We start from the raw sequence: 21,401 nt of genomic DNA on the forward strand, positions 1-21,401 counted from the left end.
CAACCTTGAAATTACACTGGAGGTCACAGCAATATCACGTGATTCTTCTGAGAAGACTGCAGTCAAAACTGTCAAGGTAAACAAACTTGCACTCGCCAAAGAAAAGAACAGTTAAGAGTAAAAAAAACAAAAAACATTTTTGATTTACCAGGGACCATCCACTTCTCTGTTAAGTGTCAATACAGCCGGTCTCAGATTCTGAATTCCTATCCGGACCACCACTAAAATCTAATAATTTCTTCCTTGGGGTATATATTATATATGAGCTTCTATCCACTGAACATTTCATCAACCTCCAACTGCTAACAAACATGGCTAAAAACAATCTCTTGGTGATGGTAATGGATGGAATATTCTGGCAGTTTGTCTACTGGTGCTGTGTCGACAGACTGAGATAAAAGAGAAAAGAAATGATTCCACAAGTGTTGTTTGATGAGGAAATTCATTTACTCACAGGCACATGTTCACATTATGTCCAACATGCATGAGCCACGACACGGACGCTGAGTGTCGGACAGGGTCACAGTAACAAGCGATGTAATGGACGGAACGTTAAGGACTAAAAGAAAAATGGACGATGGTTAAGATTTAGCAACCGTGCGTCCGGAGGCACTTTTCATTTTTATGTTACAGTATGTTCATAATACAGTACACAAGAGGAAGTTAAAGATAAATTGTGGAAGAAATAAGGTAGTATGGTATTGCAGCTATGAAAAAAATGGACATGAAGTGGCCATGGCATTCTCTGGATGGCAACACACATTTTAAAAGGAGGTGCCATGGCCTGAGTGGAAATCTGAAAGTCTGAATGCATGCGAGTTTGGTAGTAATTGGAAGTCTTTTCATGACTAAATGGACAAAGAGTTAACTGTCATGTGCAGTATTCTTGCATATTGATGATTGATGAGGCAACGTGGCGGTTTTAGTGTTGTGATTTGGCTGTCGTTTAAAAGTAGACAACGTGTTATGATTTCATCCATACGGCAGGAGTAGTAGGCCCAAATAAAGTCGCAATTTTACAAGAATAAAGTCGTAATATTATGAGATTCTTTTTTTTTTTCACTTATTATATAATGTATTATATTAAATAGCAACAGGACACAGACGTAACCAGCGACTGCTACCAGCCATTTCCTCCTCCTCCAGTCCACAAAAGAGATGATTTCCTCCAAGTCTGTGTGATTCAACAGACTCCGTTTCTTTCACAATCTGTTCAAAGTCCTGATGCTAAAGATAATGCGGTGCTGGTGTGCCAAAAATATTAAGTATTTCTGTATTTGTGAAGCCCCAATCAAAATGTAACTTCACAAAATGCTCCACGTTTCTCATCTTGACGCAGGTTGCAGGTTGCTTGCATTATAGTTACGACTTTATTCTCACAATATTACGACTTTATACTCTGAAGATTTTTTTTTTAAAAAAGAGAAAGATTCTTCAGTTTTCCAAGTAAAGTAATACAATTATTACAGTTTTAAAGTAATAAAATTAGGCAAAACTGAAACCAACAATTATCCTTTAAGTTTCAGAATTATCCATGAAATAAAACTTCAGCTGAACACTGAAAAGTGAGTGTAAAAAAATCTACTCACGGGCTGGAGGTGTTAAGTTAATGTGCAGCCATGGAGTGACTGATCATCCTGCCCGATCATTTCTGATGGGCAAGAGGTGAAAGGTGTGATTTCTCTAATGTAGAAGGCACTTGGTCAGCTTTGTAATTCTCTCACATGTGCTCCGGGTGGTTCTGCAAACAGCTTATAAACTCTGAGACCGGATGACCCTGGAAGCAGATCTCGTACACTGCGTTGAACAGAGGGAACCTGGAGGAAGAAAGAGCAACAGTTAGATTCATGTCTTTTTTGTTGGCGTGGTGCGCTGCTGCTCGACTCACTTGTCAATGAGGTTCTTGTGCTCGAGGATGAGATGGACCTCAGCTGCCGTCGCTGGTCCCTGAAGCTTCTGACCATTCAGCATCTCTTGCTCCAGCTCCTCAATGGACTGGAAATAAAAGAGGAAACATAGCGTGTGAAAGTTTGAACTTGTGAGAAATTGTCCACACGCAGCAAGTTTGCTGAAAATATGACCTTTGATATTTGATTACATTTTAAGCTGATATACACAACTCTTGAACGTGTTTATAATATTAAAATGGGACAATTCAATACAGTGCATGAAGAAACTGTGTTGTTCCCTATCCAGAACAATCAAGAGGATGGAGTTACGTGACGGTAGTATGAGGAAAACACCAGATATTTCATAATATTGATGAATATTGTGGTGGAGATGATATGACTTGTGAAAAATAAAGTACTTAAATATTAGTCTAAAGCTGAAAAGAATGATTATTTCATGATGAACCTGTTGATTTTTTTTCCCCTCAATTAGTCGAGTACTTGTTTGGTCCAGAAAATGTTGAAAAATGTTAATCAGTGTTTACCAAACTGGAAACCGATGATGCTCTCAAACGTCTTGTTTTGTTGGTAAACCAATTATTTTCAGTTTTAACAAGTGTCAAATGGAGCAAAGAAACCACAAAATATTTACATTTGAGAAGCTGAAAAATCAAAGAGCTTGTTTTAATTATCAAAAAACCTGTCTAAAACCAAATACTTGATTATTAAAATAGCTGATGATTCATTCAGGAATTGATTAATAATCGTTTCATCAAATAATTGTTGCAGCCCTTATTCAGTGCCCTTTTAGCTTATTTTGATACGAAAAGTTTCATGCTTTTAATTTGAAAGACAAAAGCTCATAGGCGAAAAAAGTGTTGCTGGAAATATCATTTGACAATTAAACAAAATATTTTTAACATATTTTCCTGGGTTATTAGGTTGTGGTCCAGGACTGTAAAATGTGAACCAGTCAACCTGGAGAATAAACATTTCTTTCTTAGTCAGTGTCCTGATGTGACTCTTGAAAACCTACTTTGTTTATTCAGCTCATTGCTGATGAAAGCTCGTCAGTATTTCATCTCACTGACGTTCACTGACGCTTCTGTGACTTCCCTGACGCTCAGTATCTGGTTATACTTTACAACAAAATACAACAAATCAGTCTATTTACAATGTGCTGTTATTTCTATGTCTCCCTTCTGTTACAGTGCAGATACATTAAAAGAAGATTCCATAATAATAATTTAAGAGAAAGAATTATAATTTGATTTATCTGGAGCTTCACTTTACCAAATAACTATTTAAACATTATGCAAAAACTACTCTGATACTGATTTTAAAGTGGATCCAATACATTTTCCACCTTCCTTAAATATTATAAGAGAGCATTTAAATAAATTCATGTATTCTACTATCATCGTTAACAAACTGAGACCAGCTGTAAACTTGTGATTTCTATTAAATAAACTCAGTTCTCACCTTCCCTGTCTTGACAAAGGCCTCCGCTACTTTGCGGTTACGGCCGCCGTAGCAGGTGGTGATGAGGTCGGCAACGCCGCAGCTCTCCAGGAAGGTGGCAGAAGACACTGGTCCAGCCGTGCAGAAGATGCGAGCAAACGCGATCATCTCCATCAGCCCCAGTCTGATCACTGCCGCCTTCGTGTTGTCCCCGAAGCCCAGACCGTCACAGAAGCCGGCCCCGACTGCAACGATGTTCTGAAGGACGGACAGACGAGGAGGAGGGGAAAAAACATGAGCAGACTGTGGACACAAGCCTGCAGAGACACCTGGAGGACAATTACAACAAGTGTCTTTCAAGAGGGAGGAGCCATGCATAGAGGTAGAATTGCACAATTATTTTTATCTTAAATGAATCAAGAATATTTTGACATTTTTATGTTCACACAAAGGACAATTTGTTCTATTACGTCATAAGAGTGTGGAATATTAATTTTCTGGTCATTAGGGATGCAGGATATCAGACTTTTTGCCGATATATCCGTTATATCAGGAGTGCTTGCGCCGATAACCGACACCAATACTGATATATATGTCATTTATTCTCTTCTGCAGTGAAATTAACCCAATATTTTCCATACTCATTTTAAATATCTAAGCATAAAAAACAATAGCTGTAGGGGGCCCTAGCATAGAAGTCAAGGAGGTGGCAGCTTTTTCAGTCTACTACTTTAGTCATATCGGTGGATCTTGGCGTGTTTGCTGATATCCAATATACAGTACATACATTTTAAAGCCAATATCCGCCGATACCGTATTCCTACTGGTTTGTGTGGTGATATTTCTCTATATCGATATTCACACTTAGGATGTAATTTTTTAACTGATATTACAAGAAAACATTAGCATAAAAATGAAATAAATCAATTGACGTTTCAGTCCACTAGATGGTGCCAAGTACTCACTATATATAATTTTGCAAATACTCAGTATTTTTGCAATATCATGATAATATATCGTATCATCTCTGGTGATTCCCACCCTTAATGAGAATAGTAATCTAAAACACAGTTTTCAGGTTAACTGATAATTCAAATAATGATTAGCTGTTCCTCTGGTGAGAAGGACGGAGCTTTTGTCTTTGTCTGTGCAAACATTTGACAGTTCAGAGTTAATACAGAGGTATTACTGCAACCTCAAAAGGATGATGTTCTCAAATGTTTTGGCCCCCCCAAACCAAAATTATTCTCTTTGTTATGTGGAGCAAAGAAACCAGAATAATATTCACATTTAAAAAGCTGAAAAAGTAGAGAACCTGTATTAATTAAAACAAAAACATGAATTGATAATCAAAATAGCTGACTATTCATTTAGCGAGTGATCAATAATCAACTAATCATTGCAGCAAATGCAGAATTAGTTATTTTTACTATTTTCCAACAGTGGACTTGTATTTGGATTAAGGCTGCAACTAAAGACCACTAAATCCACTCCTTTTTTGTTAAATTATCAAACAGAAAAAAAAAAAAATTACTTGTATTGTTCAAAATGTCAACATATATAAAATGATACAAACACAACAAACAGTGAAATTTGAGAAACTGGAACTTAATTTATAATATATACTTGTGTATATAGGGATATATTTATTATAATTATTGTTGTTATTATTATAATAAGAATAAGAATAATGACACAGACATGTACAGTATAAGTCACTTCAGTTTGCATTCTGGAGATATTTTTTAAACTGTTGATCTATTTTAGATGTCATTTCAACACTGAACTGGGTTGGTGAACTTTGTATTGTATAAAAGGTAAAACAGTATGTTCAGACACACTGTTCCATAATTACAGCTATGGAAGCTAGACTGTCAGCTCAGTAAGACTAATAAAAAACTTAAAAAAAAACCCTAAAGACACACATATATGTATATGTATATATATACACACATATGTATAACAACAAATTATTATAAGTCTCCAATTTCCCCTTGGGGTTTAGGTGCAATCAACCACAACCTAGAGTATGCAAAATGGGAGCTCCTGCTATTGTTAAAAACAGTCAAATTGTTCCTTTTAAATTTACACTAGATTCAAAACAATGTCCCGGGTTTGATGAATGTTGATTTCTGTTGTGGCACAGTGCACTTTCAAACTCACTTCAAAAATGAATACAACTGCCTTCCCCTCAGAATAACAAGTGTCCCTTTTTGATAAAACACTTGAAAACACTTCACACACCACTCTGAATGCTATTTTTATAAAAAAATAAATCAGATTTCCCCCAGTAGGATTGATATAATGCAAATGTGACTTTCATTAGACTTTTACAGAAAAAAATACTACTAATAAAATAGACGCCTCTCATGCACACAGACACACACCAATTGTAGTGATAGACAACCCCTAACCTAAACCAAATCACAAAAACACAAAAACTCACCTTCAGGGCTCCACAGATTTCCACCACATCGTATTCCTCTACTACAGTTACTCTAAAGTTGTCGGTCTGCATGAGTTCCTTTAGGAGAGCACCATGGTTTTTATTCTTACATCCTGGGGCAGAAATAATACACAGGTCACCTTCAATCAAATACATATATTATTTTATGATGAGTTACTTTTAGATATTAACTAATGGACAGCAAGTGAAATTTATCAGCTGTGGCCCAAAAAAATACTAAACCGGTCATATCAGGTTAGTGTTTGTTTCACACACACAGTTAATCCTGTGATGGCCGCCGACATATAGGGATTTCAAAGCATATGCCGACCTGAACCGGCACAATCTGTCATTTACACATCATCAGTAAAAAGAGATTAAGGGTTTACTCTCAACGTGACAATGCACGGAGCTCAAGAACACAAACGTGCTTCTCATTTCAAGGCCAAATTAAAATCTGAATCCAGCTGCAACCTTGGCATAAGTAAACAACAATACTTTCATTTTAAAAAACACCAGCACTGTGCTAGGCCCTAAAACATATGTAAGGGTGAGTATATGATACCGATATTAGTCTTTTTATACCATTTATGAATTATGAAGCCATGAACAACACAGTTGTACTGAGTCATTTCAAAGACATAATTGTCAAACTGTGTAACAAATATTTTTCTCCCCAAAAAGAAGAGATAAACAGCTAAAACATGACTTTCATTTACATTTTTTTAGTCTGCATGTAACATGTCATATTTTTTTCGATTGTATCGGATTTTACATTTTTATGTGTCCGATATCCAATCCAGTGACTTTGACCAGTACCGGACCAATACTGATACTGACTGATACTGATTCCCATCCCTATTTTAATTATTAAAAAACAGTCTCACCAATGGTGGTCTCGCAAAACTTCCCATCCGCAACCTCATTGGCAATGTTGGCCCCCATCAGCACGCTCATGGTGATACCCAGCTTCTCCTGGATGACGTCAGAGATGAGTTTAAGTCCATCGGGTCCCTCGTCTACACCCTGGTTAAACAAAAAAAAGAGGCATATTTACAATAAGCAAGACCAAGCTGGAATTTGGGTCAAAGGTCACACTGACTGCACAACTGCTTTGCAGCTGCTTCAACAAGGACATGGTCTGTCCTGATAAGAGCAGGAAATCGGGCTGCGTGATTTTAGGAAAACCTGTGAAATGTAATAACATTGTTGAATACTGCGATGAAGATATGATATATGATAAATAAATGAAGAAAATACTTAAGAATATGCTTTGGGTTTGCTGCCAACATAGAGCAAAGCAGTGAGTAGCATATGCAGACACTGACATGCATTATTTCTATTCTACCAACATGGTTTTACTGACCAAACTAATCCAGCACAAGGAACAGTCAAACGTGGTTTGAACAGTCCTTGTGCATCATGTTGACATTGCAATGATGGTACATTTTAGAGATACGGTGCAGCCTTACCATAACACACGAGGTAGCACTCTTTGCTTTTGAATTCTGGAGACAAACAGTGATAGTTCATGTTCGGGAATAAAATAAATGTATTCAAAAAAAAGAAAAAGCCAAATCAAACCTTGATGAGGGAAATCCCCAGTGCATCACTCTTAATCTTCCCCTTCATGGAATCACACGCTTTCCCAACAAACTGATGAGGGATCACAAATACCAAGATGTCTGCATCTCTGGACGCCTCCACCAGGTCTGGGACGGCCAGCTGATGGAGGTGAAGACATTTAAAATACATCAGCAGTTAGAAAACTAAAACAAAATCTTGGGAATAGAGCGCATTTAATAGAACCATAACTTCTTACCACATTTGTGGGCAGCTTGTGTCCAGGAAGGTACTTCACGTTTTCATGCTCGGTGTTGATTATTTCAGTCAGTTTGCGTCCGTTGACCATCTCCTCAAATACCCACATTTTTACAGTGTTGTCAAAGTTTGAATTCTGAGCAGCATTGGTACCGACTATCTTGGCAATAGCAGAACCCCTGTGTTGTGAATAATAATAATAATTAAAAATATTTTCAACTTACAATGCATGAGAATTTGTGAAAATGGGAAGCAACAAGGTGAGAAAACTGTTAACGTGCATCTCAGGTACAGCTACTAAATTAATTGCCAGTTAATCAATTATGAATGATTGTTAGTTGCAGCCAAGTCTTGAGTGGTCTGGGTTAGTCCATTAGTCCATTCACACCTTGATGGGAGGTCTAACCAGTGACTGAATGACAGACTTGTAATTACCTGTTTATTTCTATTGCTTTGATCTATTACTATTTCTCCATTTGAGCAGGGCGACCCGGTCAGCTGCATACAGATGGATATGTATGTGTACAATCATACTAGGACTGCAACTAAGGATTATTTTCATCATCGATTAATCCTTCAGTCAGAAGTCATAAAATGTCATAAAATGTCAGAAGATGTACAAAAATGTTGATCCGTGTTTTTAAAACCTGGAAATGATAATGTTCTCAACAGTCTTAATGCTTTCTTTGTTATATGGAGCAAAGAAACAAGAAAACATTCACATTTAAGAGGCAGAAAATCAGAAAACTTGTTTTAATTCTTTTTTTTAGAATTATTCAAATTTTTCTTTTTTTTTTTAAAGCAAAAGTTTTTCCCTGGTCCTAACTATAGATGTCATTTAGTCTCTTCTGTAGTAAAACTGTCATACTATTTTATACTCATGTCGCAGCAGACATGCACACATTTTCTTCACTGAGCAAAATAAATAAACAGAAATAAAATAGTAGTTCTAGAGGGCGCCAGCATAGAAGTCAAGGAGGTAGTAGCCTATTTAGCCTACTGTTGTAGTCATTAGTCATAATGTGACTCTTGGTGTGTTTACCGATATCCATAATACATCTATCAGCCAATATCTATAATGCTATTGTGCCAATAATATAGCACATCCCTAGTTTTATTAGTTGAATTCTGTATTTTCAGTCTTTCTGTGAAGTACAGTGAGTCACAGTGAAAACAAACAAAACTGTATATTTGATCTGTAACTGTCTCTCTCTCTCTGTCTGTCTGTGTGTTTTCCTTCAGATGCTGTTATGCAAATGTGGTAAACATTAAACATGAGGTTTAAGAAAACAAACTAAGAAAATGTAACACACATCTCCACTCTCAGGCAAATGCCTGAACTTCATTTTCCCAATCTCCACATAATCTCAACCATGATGTGATCTATGACAGGAACATTTCACAACCTGACACATGATGTCTACAGTACCAGAGAGTGTCTACAGTGATGATTAGCCTACAGTAACACACGGTAGTGACACTACAGTGGAGCCAGCCCTCTCAGCCCCCCTTCAGGAGACATGAGCTCTCCTGGAAACATGATTTGTGAGATTTTGATGTGGTCTCTAAAATATTGGTAAAATATTGTGTTTTGATTGATTTGTACATTTCATTAATTTGGCAGGTGAATGCGCTCTGATACGTGTTTTGATGAGGAAATGAGACGTCATCAGGAGGAGGAGTGTTTGCCAGCGAGCAGGTTAGGTTCACGGAGTATGTTGCCGGGGTAACTGACTCAGCATTAAGCTGAACTGGCTTTGTGAAACCGAAAAAACAGAGTTTCCCTCATCTCAGGGTTAACTAACTCAGAGTTTTCACTCAACCTTCTTTCTGAAACGGGCCCCAGGTGTAAACCACGGCGAGATAACGACACCTGAGACCACAAAGTCCACACACCGTGACTGACATGTGGACAGTTTTTCTGAACGCGTCCCCCTATTTTCCCTACACATAAAATAAACGAATACAGAAAATACACGACTATAACCAGCGTTAGCTGACTGTTTTTCCATACTGACTGTGCTAGCAACGATCACCGGGTTCACCATCACCAACACACACACACACACACACACACACACGATAACAAGACTGTTAAAAACACGGTTTGACAGCAGCAGCAGCAGCTCACCAGTTTCCCGAGCCGATGATGCAGACTTTACTTGGAGTTGCCATGATTGTGATGAGGTAAGCCGGTGAGTGAAGTTGGACATTCACGGTTTGACTGAACCGCAGTGGGATTATGCAAGCGACACTAACACACACACACACACACACGCACACACACGCGCGGACCAGCGAGCTGATTTTATTGGTCTGTCTGAGAGGAGACACTGGCTCCGCCCCCTGTGCGTTGCCAAGTTTGGTCATTCATGAAGCTGGTCTATAGGTCAGTGTCCTCCAAGCGACGGGGACAAAGGTCTGCTGCCCTGATGCTGAACTAATAAATAACACATGGACCGCCATAAAACTCTTAAAGGTCCAGTGTGTGACATTTAAAGAAGATGTTTTCTTTTCAAAAATGGAATATTGTTCTTTAAAAGGTGTACAATTACTTTACAAAAAAAAAAAATTTAGTTGCCACAGCTTTATCCTAAGTGTTTTATGTATCTTACAAAAGCCTGAATGGACAAACTAGCCAGAGCATGCGTCATTTTTTTAGGCTCACAAACACATACAAACCCAGCTACTTTCACTGTTAATTCCACTTGTGTCAAAAGCTGCTACTAACGATTATTTTCGTCATCGATTGATCTGCCGATTATTTTCTTTATTGATCGAGTAATTTTTTGGTCCATAAAATGTCAGAAAACATTAAAAAATGCCAATCAGTGTTTGTCAAATGTCTCATTTTGTCCATAAACCAAAATAATTCCGTTTGAATGATTTCCATGTTATATGGACAAAGAAATGAAGAAAATGTTCACATTTAAGAAGCTAAAACAATCAGAAATTTTGTTTCACTTATGAAAAAAGCTTCAAACTGATTAATCGATTATCAAAATAGTTGACCATTAATTTATAGTAATCGATTAATAATTGATTAATTGAGTAATTGTTTCAGCTCTACTTGTGTCCTATTTGTTGTGTTCTGTCATGAATATGCTACTACTTCACACCACTAGGTGACATGGTTGTAAAGCAGAGTTTTACAGACCTGTGTAAGAGTACAGAGGAAGAAGATGGCAACTACCTGTATGTCTTCTTACGCTGCTGTGCAACAACCTGATATTTTTGTTACCATTTGTTCAGTAAACAGCCTTGTTAAAAGATTCCCGAATCGTTTGTTCATCAGTTAACATCACAGTATTTGTTTCACTAAAAGTCACACACAGTACTGTTCAATTTCAACGATACAATATTATCACAAAGTGACCTTGTGACCCTATCCTTAACCTCGTGAAAGGCCCTATCAAATTGAAGTTATTGTTATTGTCATTATTATTATTATTATTATTATAATAATACCACAATTGCAAAATCAGCTCCAGTGAGAGCGAGCACTTGGCTCCATCTAGTGGACTGAAACGTCAATAGATTATCTTTATGCCACAATTTACTTTGATACTTCTCAAAAGCGATATAATATTGCCACATAAAACATCACAATATTTCTCTGTATCGACTGTGCTTTGCTTTTTTGTCAAATACCACGTAGAGCCTTATTATTATTATTATTATTATTGTTATTATTGACGGGTATTGCTAGCTTGAGATACGTTTGCCTCCATGTTGTTTTCTCTGAACCCCTCAGTTAAACGTGGTCTACTCAGGGATGGAAATCACTCCCTGTTTCAATCTCTGACTTCCCATGTAAATGGAATGGAGCATTACTACAATGACAAAGAGGTCAATCCTTTTGGAATGCAAAGGCCACCATCATTCCCTGAAAAGCTTCTTTGTTTCTTACAGTCTGCAGTCTCAGAGGTGGTTTGAGGCAGTCCTGGTCACTGAGGCAGTTTTTTTGTAACTCCTCATGAGTCTCACAAGTTATTACATTTACAGTTTTCTGTAGATGCATTACAGCAACCCCCCTTCTGCTCCCTCTTGGCTCAGACCTGGTCAGAGGATGTCTCTGTGAGAACACATTTTTTTAAGGTGGCATAAATTAAGCAGTGCAGGACATGTACCAAACCCTTTCTTTGACCTTAAGCTGCACAGCCTTTCCCATTTGTGGAGCAAAGGATGTGCTGGCAGAGAAGGTTATTAACAACACAGTTCTCAAGGAGTGAATAACTTTTTAAATTATTTCTGAATATTACAGCTCAGCATGCTTTATTAAAAATGACATAATCATTATGTCAAACCGAGTCTAACTAAATGAGAACCAACCTGATCAGGTTATTTATTAACTTTTCAATCTGTCTGAGCCATTTGGCAAATCTGTATTATTTAACAGCCCTAAGTTTGTAAAAGAAATAAAACTTTATGGGGGATTTTCACAGAAACTGATAGGTGTTGAATCTACTTTTCGTTGTTGCTGTTGAACTGTACTGTATTAGATTTTTTCCACTCCCACTTATATCAGTCAGGGTAAGTATTTAATCAATTTCTAAACAGGATGTTCACTTGAATTGGCAAAGGAATCATCATAAGGGAAGGTGGATATATGTTTGCTCCACAGAGAGACTGTTGTGTTTGCTAAATAAGCAGACACATTCAAATTCACAAGAGCAGCCACACTCTCTCCAGGAGAAAAATAAATAAAATGATGCGGTCTAACAGGCTGAAACAAAAAGGGGACTTTATTGCGCAACAGTTGGACAGAAAACAAAAGAGGCGACTTAGGAAGGAACTCAGTTTGAGATTCAGCAGTCTGGTTTCTGTGAGTCAACACAAATGGAGAGAATCCAGCTTATTCTGACAGAAAGTGTCCACCGCAAACATTATGACCTACAAGTGCTTCCTCTTTGTACTATCTCACTAACATTCACTCAACAGTCATTGATTTTATACATTATTTGTGCTTTATGCTACAGTACATCTGCCAAATTTTTGCAGCTGTTTGAAAACAGAAAAGCATTATAGCCATGTTTAAACATATTAGCATTACACAGGGAATACTGTATAGTATAATTTAAATGTGTATTTATATGCATATAGTACCCTGAAAAGAAACATACTAAAACAGCCATTCTTTGTACTGTATTGTTGCTTTGAATTATACAAGAATACGATTGATATTGCAGGTGTTTGGTCAGAACCAATAAAACTAGAAATTTCAGCAGCGAAATTTCGAGTGTCTCTGCTGTTCTTGCTGCCGATGTCGTCGAGTGCAAGACTTGTGCTGGTAAAGGAGTAACATTTGGGTGTATTGAACCTTTAAAAATTTAACTATTTAGACAAAGTGGTATTTTGGTGGAATCACCCTTTAAAAGAGACTGACTCTTAAGCTGTGAGGATCCAAACTGGGCTGGATTGTGATCATTTCGTCGATCGTCTCCTATTCATGTGTATGTGGAAATTATTCGCATTTTTTGCAATTTCTGTCGCCATGGTTGCTCGAAAAGCTAAGAAAAGTAACAGCCCACCATTCTAGATCAAACTGCATGTTTTGATATAGGATAGGATTTTTGTCAAATTTTGGGCAATATACTAAACTATGATATTTTTGTCAAATTTTGGATGACATACTAAAGTATGACTTTTTTGTCAAATTTTGGATGACGTACTAAAGTATGACTTTTTTGTCAAATTTGGACGACATACTAAACTATAACTTTTTTGTCACATTTTAGATGACATACTAAACTATGTCTTTTTTGTCACAGTTTTTGTCATTTGTCATAGTTTTTGTCACATTTTGGTAGACATACTTCTCTCTCTCTCGCTCTCTTTCGTTCCCTCCGCAATGCAGTTGCCTCACGACTGCATTAGCACCATGTTACAGACACCCAGTGTGTCCAGCTGTGGTGGTGCACAGCAAAGCAGCGTAAACATGTTGTTTGGAGAAAGAAATCGGTGAAAGAGCGTCACCTAAACCGGCGGCATTAACGCTGCTACTGCTGCTACTGCTGCTGCTGCTGCTGACTCTGACCCCCAGCCCCCACAGTGACAGACAGACATGTCAGTTAGTTTACCCGGGGAAAACTCACCCTCTCTGGGCAGCAGCCGGAGGTTCTTCCCCGCGCGTGTGTGTGTGTGTGTGAGAGAGAGAGAAAGTGCGCGTATGTGTGTACCCAGCTGCTTCTATGTCAGCCTAAGTGAGTGTGTATGTGTGTGTGTTTTAAACCCACTCGGTCCAGATGATGCTTCCCAGGATGACTCCCATTGTCACAGCATCAGCACCATTTGCCTCTCGTCCGCGATGCCACGCCGAAGACACGTCAGCCAATCAGCTGCTTAGATGCGAGGGCTGAAGCCCTGCAGCCAATCATAGACTCCGTTTCATTTGAACGACAGCTGAGAAGATCAATCGGATTCACCGCTGATCTATAAACCGGCGCCTAACAACCAATCGGATGTGTACAGTTGTGCAGACGGACTCACTCTTCATCATCACAGGGGAGAGAGTGATCTTTGGTCGAGAAATCAAGTGTGTGTGGAAATGAATCATAATAAAAACAGAATACACATACACATACTTTTCTGTAAAGTAATTATTTAATTTGGGCTTGTTTTTAAAGGAAAGCTGATTTATTTATTTTTAAGTGAGTGTTCAGCATATTTTTATCATATGGCTTCACGTCCAATACTTTATTTAAAAGGTCCAGTTTTTACAAATGCCTTCATTAATGTTGAATTCAGTAATTTTTAGTCAAGTTTGTATATATATATATGTATGTATATATACATATATATATATGTATATATATATATTAGAGAGAGAGAATAATATCTAAATAACGCAGTTACACACACGAAAACAGGAAAATGAAGGCCCTTGTTCAGACCGGGTCGTGAACCCTGCTCTTTTTTGCTACAAGGCAACAGCTCTAAACACTACCATACAGTGTGGCCCTGATAATATTGTTTTATTAACCAATAAAATATGCATTTATTCAGTTCAAAGTCCAAAGAAATGAAGGCATGAGGGCATATTATTGTTCTTGTACCGTGTACCGTACTCTTTTTCTGCAGAGTGATTGTATGAAGAGCTCACAGAATGTCGAGGTTATATGACACAATGATTTAAGAGGTTGTTCCCAGAAAAGAGGCAGACATTTTGGGTCCATTGCACTAGTGCCACCGTCAGGATAAATCAGAGAGAAAACTATAAACCATGATTTCTTTTTTTCTTCCTTTCATAAAACATAGATATGTTTTATAAATATAAATATATTTTTATAACTGTATACATACATTGACATTACATTGTATTATTTGCATGATCATTTTGGTCCAATTCTAGGTACAGACACAATTGTGCACTTTGAGATCATTGTATAACATGCCTTATAAATAAAATGTGTTATTATGTATATGAAGGCATTCTGTGTCAAGTCTAGTACATGTAGTGACATTATTCAGTAGATGAAGTAAAAGTAGTCTGTAAATACTTAGTGAAACTTTTACTCAGTAGTTGTAATGTGTATCATCAATGATCATCAACTGAAACTACATTTAACCCCATGTGGGATTGATAAAATTCATCTTAAAAATATGAAGTAGATTTAAATAACTGCACTTTTAAAGACTACTTGAAGTTGATCTTAAGTGGTATTCGTCTCTGAGGTCAGTTAGTGAGTGAAGTGTGTTTAAAGACGCACATATGAATGTATGACTTGTCTCTTCACAAAGGTCAGTGTGAGTCATCCATAACTCTAAATCCCTGCAGCAGACAGAGAACTACTGTCAATTCATTGTAAATTATGATTTCTCAGTAATTCACCTTCTCAACAACAGTCAGAGTTTAATATCAAAAACATTAAAGTTGTATTGCATACAGTGCAAATTGTACTACAGCACAGATTAAACCTTTATTACAGGCACAGTACAAAACATCCAACTCCTGAATTGAGAAGTAACATCGTCTCAACTGAGGAGCTCTCACCGAGTATAAAAATAGCAGCTTAATGGGTTTAGTCCCTTACATTAAAATATAACAGCAGGTTATGAGGAGAAGTATTTAAGTGGAGAGTGCAGCCGTACAATCATAAACATATAACATAACAGTACTTCCATACAAGCCCAAATTATCTTACGCTTTAGTGTTAAAAGAGTTATGCTAGAGACAAATGGGTCAGTCTAACAATTTGGCAAATTATTTGTCACAAACGTTTAACAATGCTGATCCAAGGCCTTCTGTTAAAAGTGAGAAAAGTCAGATTTCAATTTCCATGTCATAAGCAATTCTTTCTCTCTTGACTGGCTTGGTGATTCGCTTTTGGGGAGTAACATGTGGCAGTTTACGTGGTTCCTCCTTCACCACAGCCCCCTTAACATTTACTGGATTGCTTAAGATATAATCATAATTTCTTTTAACCTCAAGAAATGCCGATGTGAGGTATTGAGGTGAAAAGATCTTTAGTGAGGTTGGGAGTTCTGGGTGCTTGAGAAAGGCAGCAGGGCATGGAGGTGGGGGTGGCCTAAACAAGTTATTTTTCTTTACTGAGGGCTTGTCTGCTGGTGCGTGTGGCCCCAAAACATTATTTTTCTTCACCAAGGGCTTGTCTGCTGGTGGGTATGGCAGAGAGAAAGTTTTTTTCAACCGTGATACAGGGATTTTTGGTATGGTTTCACAGTATGAGACATTATGGTCCTCAGATAAAGGTGTAGGGATTGGGGGTGCAGACATAGTAGTTGTGAGCAAAGGTGTTACAATCACAGCATTCTGAGCATCTTCATCCATTTCACGAGTCTGGCTTTGCTGAAGCATCACCAGTACACTGTAATTTGGTATCAAATTATATTCATCAGGTGAATTTCTTTCCTCTAGTAACAGATTACTTTTTTCTGGCATTAGATTATTTTCTTCTGGCATCAGATCGCTTACTTTTAGCTTCAGATCACTTACTCCTGGCATCAGATCACTTACTTCTGGCATCAGATCACGTACTTCTGGCATCAGATCACGTACTACTTCATCAGATCACTGAATTCTGGCATCAGATCACTTACTTCTGGCATCAGATCACTTACTTCTGGCTTCAGATCACTTACTTCCAGCATCAGATAACTTTCTTCTTGCATCTTTTTACTTTCTTCTGGTATTGTTTTAATATATCTGTTACTTTCTTCATTTTCAGAGCAATCCTCTTCAGTCTCAGGTACAGCCTTAGCTATAGGACACGACATAACGTGGTTATGACGTCGACAGAAGAGCACTCCACACTTGCCGCACTTCCTGGCATCTTTGACGTGTAGCAGTTTATGACGCTTCAGGTATCTGCTTGAAGTGAAAGATCGGTGGCATATGTTGCACGGAAAGGACGGCTCATCATTTTTAGCACAACAGTGCTGTGTAAGACTGACCTGATTTGTGAACAACATTCCACAATTCACACAGACTAATTGTGTTTGTTCTTCATGCAGTTGTATGTCTCTTACGAGCCGAGATTCAGCAGTGGAGTCCTCATTGCTCAGCGCACACCAGTACCCACTTTCTGGTACAACTATACGTTTCAGAAGCACAATAGGTTTCGTTTTGTTTATATTTAGTGTGCATGCTGATACTTTTACTGATGGGGATGTCTTGTTTGGGGTGGAAGCTTGTGGCTTGATTGTTGTAACTTCAGATTCATCCTAGAAAATGAAGATACATCAAAATAAGAAAACTGTTTCTTTGTATATATATATATATATATATATATATATATACAAAAATGCTCACTAAATAGGTTGATCTCTTTCTACCTGACATTCCCCTGCATACACTGCAATGCCTAGAATGCAAAGATGTATGGATATAGATACAGAAATAATAAATAAGTGTTATTACCTTTGTTATTGAAGAGGCTGATGGTGTCTGTTCGTCCGGTGAGAGTTCAGTGTTAGTGTCCATCAAAACAGATGACTGGTCGTCCACAGGAGAGTCAGCCTTGGATGGAGATTTTAGATTATCCTTGCTCATGATGGTTTTGTGGAGGCGCCTTCTTTTACCAGTAAAGTATCTTTGAAGAAAGTAATTTGAAAATAATGATTGATCTAAATACAAAGTAAATATAACGCAGATGTATTGGGAACAAGGAAACGCAATACAATCTAAAATAAAATATACTTTCCACATCCTCCAGAAGTATTCTGTCATTTCAGCCTCTGTTTGGCCTTCATTAACAGAAACTATTTCATTTGTATTTGTATGACAAACTGAAAACTGGCTCTGTCGAGGAACACTGTCAGACCTGACTGAGGGAGCTTCAGTGTGTATGCAGCTGCAGTGTCACCATGGCTTTTATACTGCCAATTACGAGAAGTAAAAAGCAAACTGAATTGAACAGGCCTCGATAAAAGGACATGATTTGAAATTATATGTAACTAAAAGCATGTTCATGTCCATAAAGTGCTACAATGTCCATATTTACTTACTTGTGTTGTTGTTTAAATGTTGGCACACTGTGATGCTACTACCTTATTTAACTCATCAAGTTTAAATGCTTTACACTGTGAGTGTGGACTGTGATTTACGTGTCTTACTTTTTCGCTTTCTTCTTTGGGCTCCGTTTAGTAAACACAGAGGGAACAAAGTCAGGACTGTTAGGGTCCATGGACGCAACTCCTGTAAAACGCGTAAACACAGTTCATTGGAGTTAAACCACGTTTCGCCACACATTGTGTGCATTCAAAACTATATAAACAGCACGCTTATAGCTTACTTGATGTAAAATGTGCGCCACAAACGCGAGCATTTCCGTTCAGTTCCTTGGTGCTGCCGTTGGCTTGTTGAATTGCTTGCAGCCACAAACGTCTTCGGTTGACTTGATGTCCCGACGGTAACCGGTAAAATTTAACTTTGGTGGATGAGGTGCGAAGGTTTTCACAACCAGAAACACAACAGTCCAGGTTCTTCATTTTAAAACAGCCCGTTTTTTTGATCAGAGTAGAAACGAGTCAAAGGGGCAGCAACAACAAACTCCATTTCCGCACGTGCATGACTGTGGCACGTTGTCGTGATTACGTCATTTAATTATCAACGCTTTGTTTTTAGCTGTGAAACAACTGATAAACAACAATTACGTCCAAACACGACGTTCATTTGTTATTCAAGCAAAGTTCTGCCAACATTTATTCAAATTTTTACAAAAAAATTATGAACTCAAGTAACAGACAAATGACCCGGAAGTGAAAATAAAATTCCAAAAATAAAAGCGAGTCGAAACAGTTAAAATGAGAAAGTAGAAAAACAACTGTTTGGTTATTATAACTATATTATTATAGATTTTTGGCATAAGCCCAATGCTAATGTCGTCTTAGAGCACTGGGAATTTATTTCAACGTTCTCTATAGAATGTTGGAATTCCGTGGAGTTCTTATGAAGCTACTTATGCACTTTTTCTTTTCTTTTTTCCTTCAAAAAGAAAAGTAATTTTGGATTCATACATATTGCTATATAATTTCAACTATTTAGATGAATCTAGATGCTTTTCAGTGGTTTCATTGTATTAAATAAATCTGCACAAACATAGTACAAACCAATACATATAATTTGACATATGAAAGAGTATTTTTTTTGTACTGATCTACTTCATTATAGTGTCCTGGATGTTCAGCCTTGGTTTAACTGTGCTATTGTTTATTGACTGAGTTTCTTGAGTTATTTTGTAGAATCAGGCTTTAGTAACACATAAAATAATTGTTCAAAACACATATCATGGTCCAGTGGGCATTCATCATTCCTTGGTAAAAAGAAATTATATTTATTTGGGTAAAAATGTCTTTCTTTCTTTTACAGTCTATTGTTGAGCACACACTGAGGATGTACGTGTAGGAAAATATCAACTATTTATTTGAATAGTGAATTGTTCAATTCATGGCTGCTTTTAGACTTCTCTTAATTAAGATTTGTTAAAAAAAATATATTTCAGTTCTTTGTCAGTGTTCCACCAACAGATGTCACTGTTGTGTAATGTAGGGGTGTGCTTCTTGAGGATTTCAACATTCTACTATAAACAACACCATGCACTATTTTATTTAAATAATCATTTGATATAAACTTTAGTAATGCTTTAGCTATCATCAATCCTTCTCGTTCACATTGCCCGAGTCCTTTTGCAATATCTCACTTGAGCTCAAACCTAAATCTGCTGCTGTGCCATAAGTTCACAATAATGACCCAGCAGAACTTATGGACAGCTCTATTGTTGGGAAAAATGCTGCTTTGACATCTTGTGGTGTGTTCTCATACACTCAAATGAAAATCAATCTGTAATGCTGGCTCTGAGAATTGAATCGATATCATTTAATTTCCACTTGCACCTGCAACGAGACAAAGACCAGAGTCGTGCTGACTCCATCGTTAAAACTAAAGAGACAGACTGCTGAGGATTCTACAGACAATTCTCAAGTAGTTATCACATGCTTTATCCTTTTTTTTCATATCCTGTACTCCACTGCCCACTGCAGTTTCATTGCTCATAGCATGGTTCTCCAATATCAACAAGCTTGTGACCTGAAAAAAAGATAAATTGGCATTGCCACTGTGTCCCTCACTTCCCTCCTTCCCCTCTTTCTCCCTCAAGGTGACTCCTCCATCTGCCCCCTCCCTGCTTTTGCCAATCCCTCTCTCTGCAGTTAATCAAGGTACAGTTATTGGGATTTGCTCTGGTTTTGAGAGCTATCACTACCCCAAGCAGTGCACCTCCGCCAAACCTTTGCACTGCTTATTTGCCTCTTAGTCTAATAGTTGTGGGTCATAGAAGTTGTCTTACATTTCATGATAATATATTTGCACTCCTACAGCCCATGAAAACACTTAATCTGTTATTTTATCCTGCTATAGGAATGAGTCGTGTCTTCCTTTCAGTACACAGTGTCCCCCATTTTAATTACCCTCATATTCACCTTGTCTGGCATCTCTTTAAGTAGGAGGTGAAAGGACAGGGAAGGAGAATAAAGAGGACATTGAGGAGGAGGGTGGGGTTGGCTGTGGAAGAATGGGTGGCCTGTTTTTGGATGAAGGCTGTGGAGAGAAGAAAGAGACACAGAGAGAGGGATGCGAGGCAACCTGTCTCTGTTTTTGTTCACAAGTAGGTCAGTAATACAGAGCAGATTGATTTTTTTTTTCTTATTTTTTTATTTTATCAGGCACGATTATCAGAAGTCATTCTGCAGCAGCACCTCTGACACATGCACAAGCACAGCATCTGTGTCTGTCACTTTGCAGGAAGCGGCTGGCATGTTGTTACCTGGTGGAGATGACACCTGTACACTGACACTGACAGCCTTTTCTCTGTTTACCTATCAGCACAGCAACACACAGCCATTTCCACCGGGGGACGGGGACGGCCGTCGTCTCCGTCGTCACCGGCTGTGTGGTGAAGGGTTGAGCCCCAACAACGCAATTACACGTTCACTTCACCCACACAGTCAGTCAGTCAGTCAGGCTCCCTCCCCTCACGCTCCCTATCTCCTCCCTGCTTTGCTTTGCTCTGCTCCCCCCTTCATGTTTCTGCAATGTCTGCCCCGAACCCACCGTCTCTCGCTTTACATGATACGCCTCAGATTCTTCTCTTACACCTTTAACCTCCTGCAGGATCCTGTGGTAAAGCCTACACAATATGAGGAATTAGTTCTGGTCACTGGTGCAAAACAAGAATACAAAGAAAATACAACATTTAAGAGTGAGAGTGCAATTATTTATAAAAGTGAAATACAAACTAAAATTTGTACAGTATGTAAGAGCAGAA

At 38.0% G+C, this 21,401-nt stretch overlaps 2 protein-coding genes across 2 annotated transcripts; both read right to left on the reverse strand.

Moving 5' to 3' along the window:
- Positions 1-428: 428 nt before the first annotated feature.
- Positions 429-9,909, reverse strand: LOC122777056 (glycerol-3-phosphate dehydrogenase [NAD(+)], cytoplasmic). Its single transcript, XM_044038013.1, has 8 exons — positions 9,749-9,909; positions 7,619-7,796; positions 7,381-7,521; positions 6,684-6,822; positions 5,797-5,909; positions 3,372-3,608; positions 1,889-1,995; positions 429-1,817 (listed from the first exon to the last, which is right to left on the reverse strand). Exons 1-8 carry the CDS (start codon positions 9,790-9,792, stop codon positions 1,721-1,723), a joined length of 1,056 nt encoding a protein of 351 aa, XP_043893948.1. The 5' UTR covers positions 9,793-9,909; the 3' UTR covers positions 429-1,720.
- Positions 9,910-16,635: 6,726 nt separating this feature from the next.
- On the reverse strand, positions 16,636-18,814 carry LOC122776802 (zinc finger protein 184-like). Its single transcript, XM_044037526.1, has 4 exons — positions 18,372-18,814; positions 18,193-18,274; positions 17,498-17,669; positions 16,636-17,301 (listed from the first exon to the last, which is right to left on the reverse strand). Exons 1-4 carry the CDS (start codon positions 18,565-18,567, stop codon positions 16,636-16,638), a joined length of 1,116 nt encoding a protein of 371 aa, XP_043893461.1. The 5' UTR covers positions 18,568-18,814.
- Between the last annotated feature and the right edge of the window lie 2,587 nt (positions 18,815-21,401).

This window comes from Solea senegalensis, linkage group LG11 (genome assembly GCF_019176455.1).
Source record: "Solea senegalensis isolate Sse05_10M linkage group LG11, IFAPA_SoseM_1, whole genome shotgun sequence".
NCBI classification, from domain to species: Eukaryota; Metazoa; Chordata; class Actinopteri; order Pleuronectiformes; family Soleidae; genus Solea; species Solea senegalensis.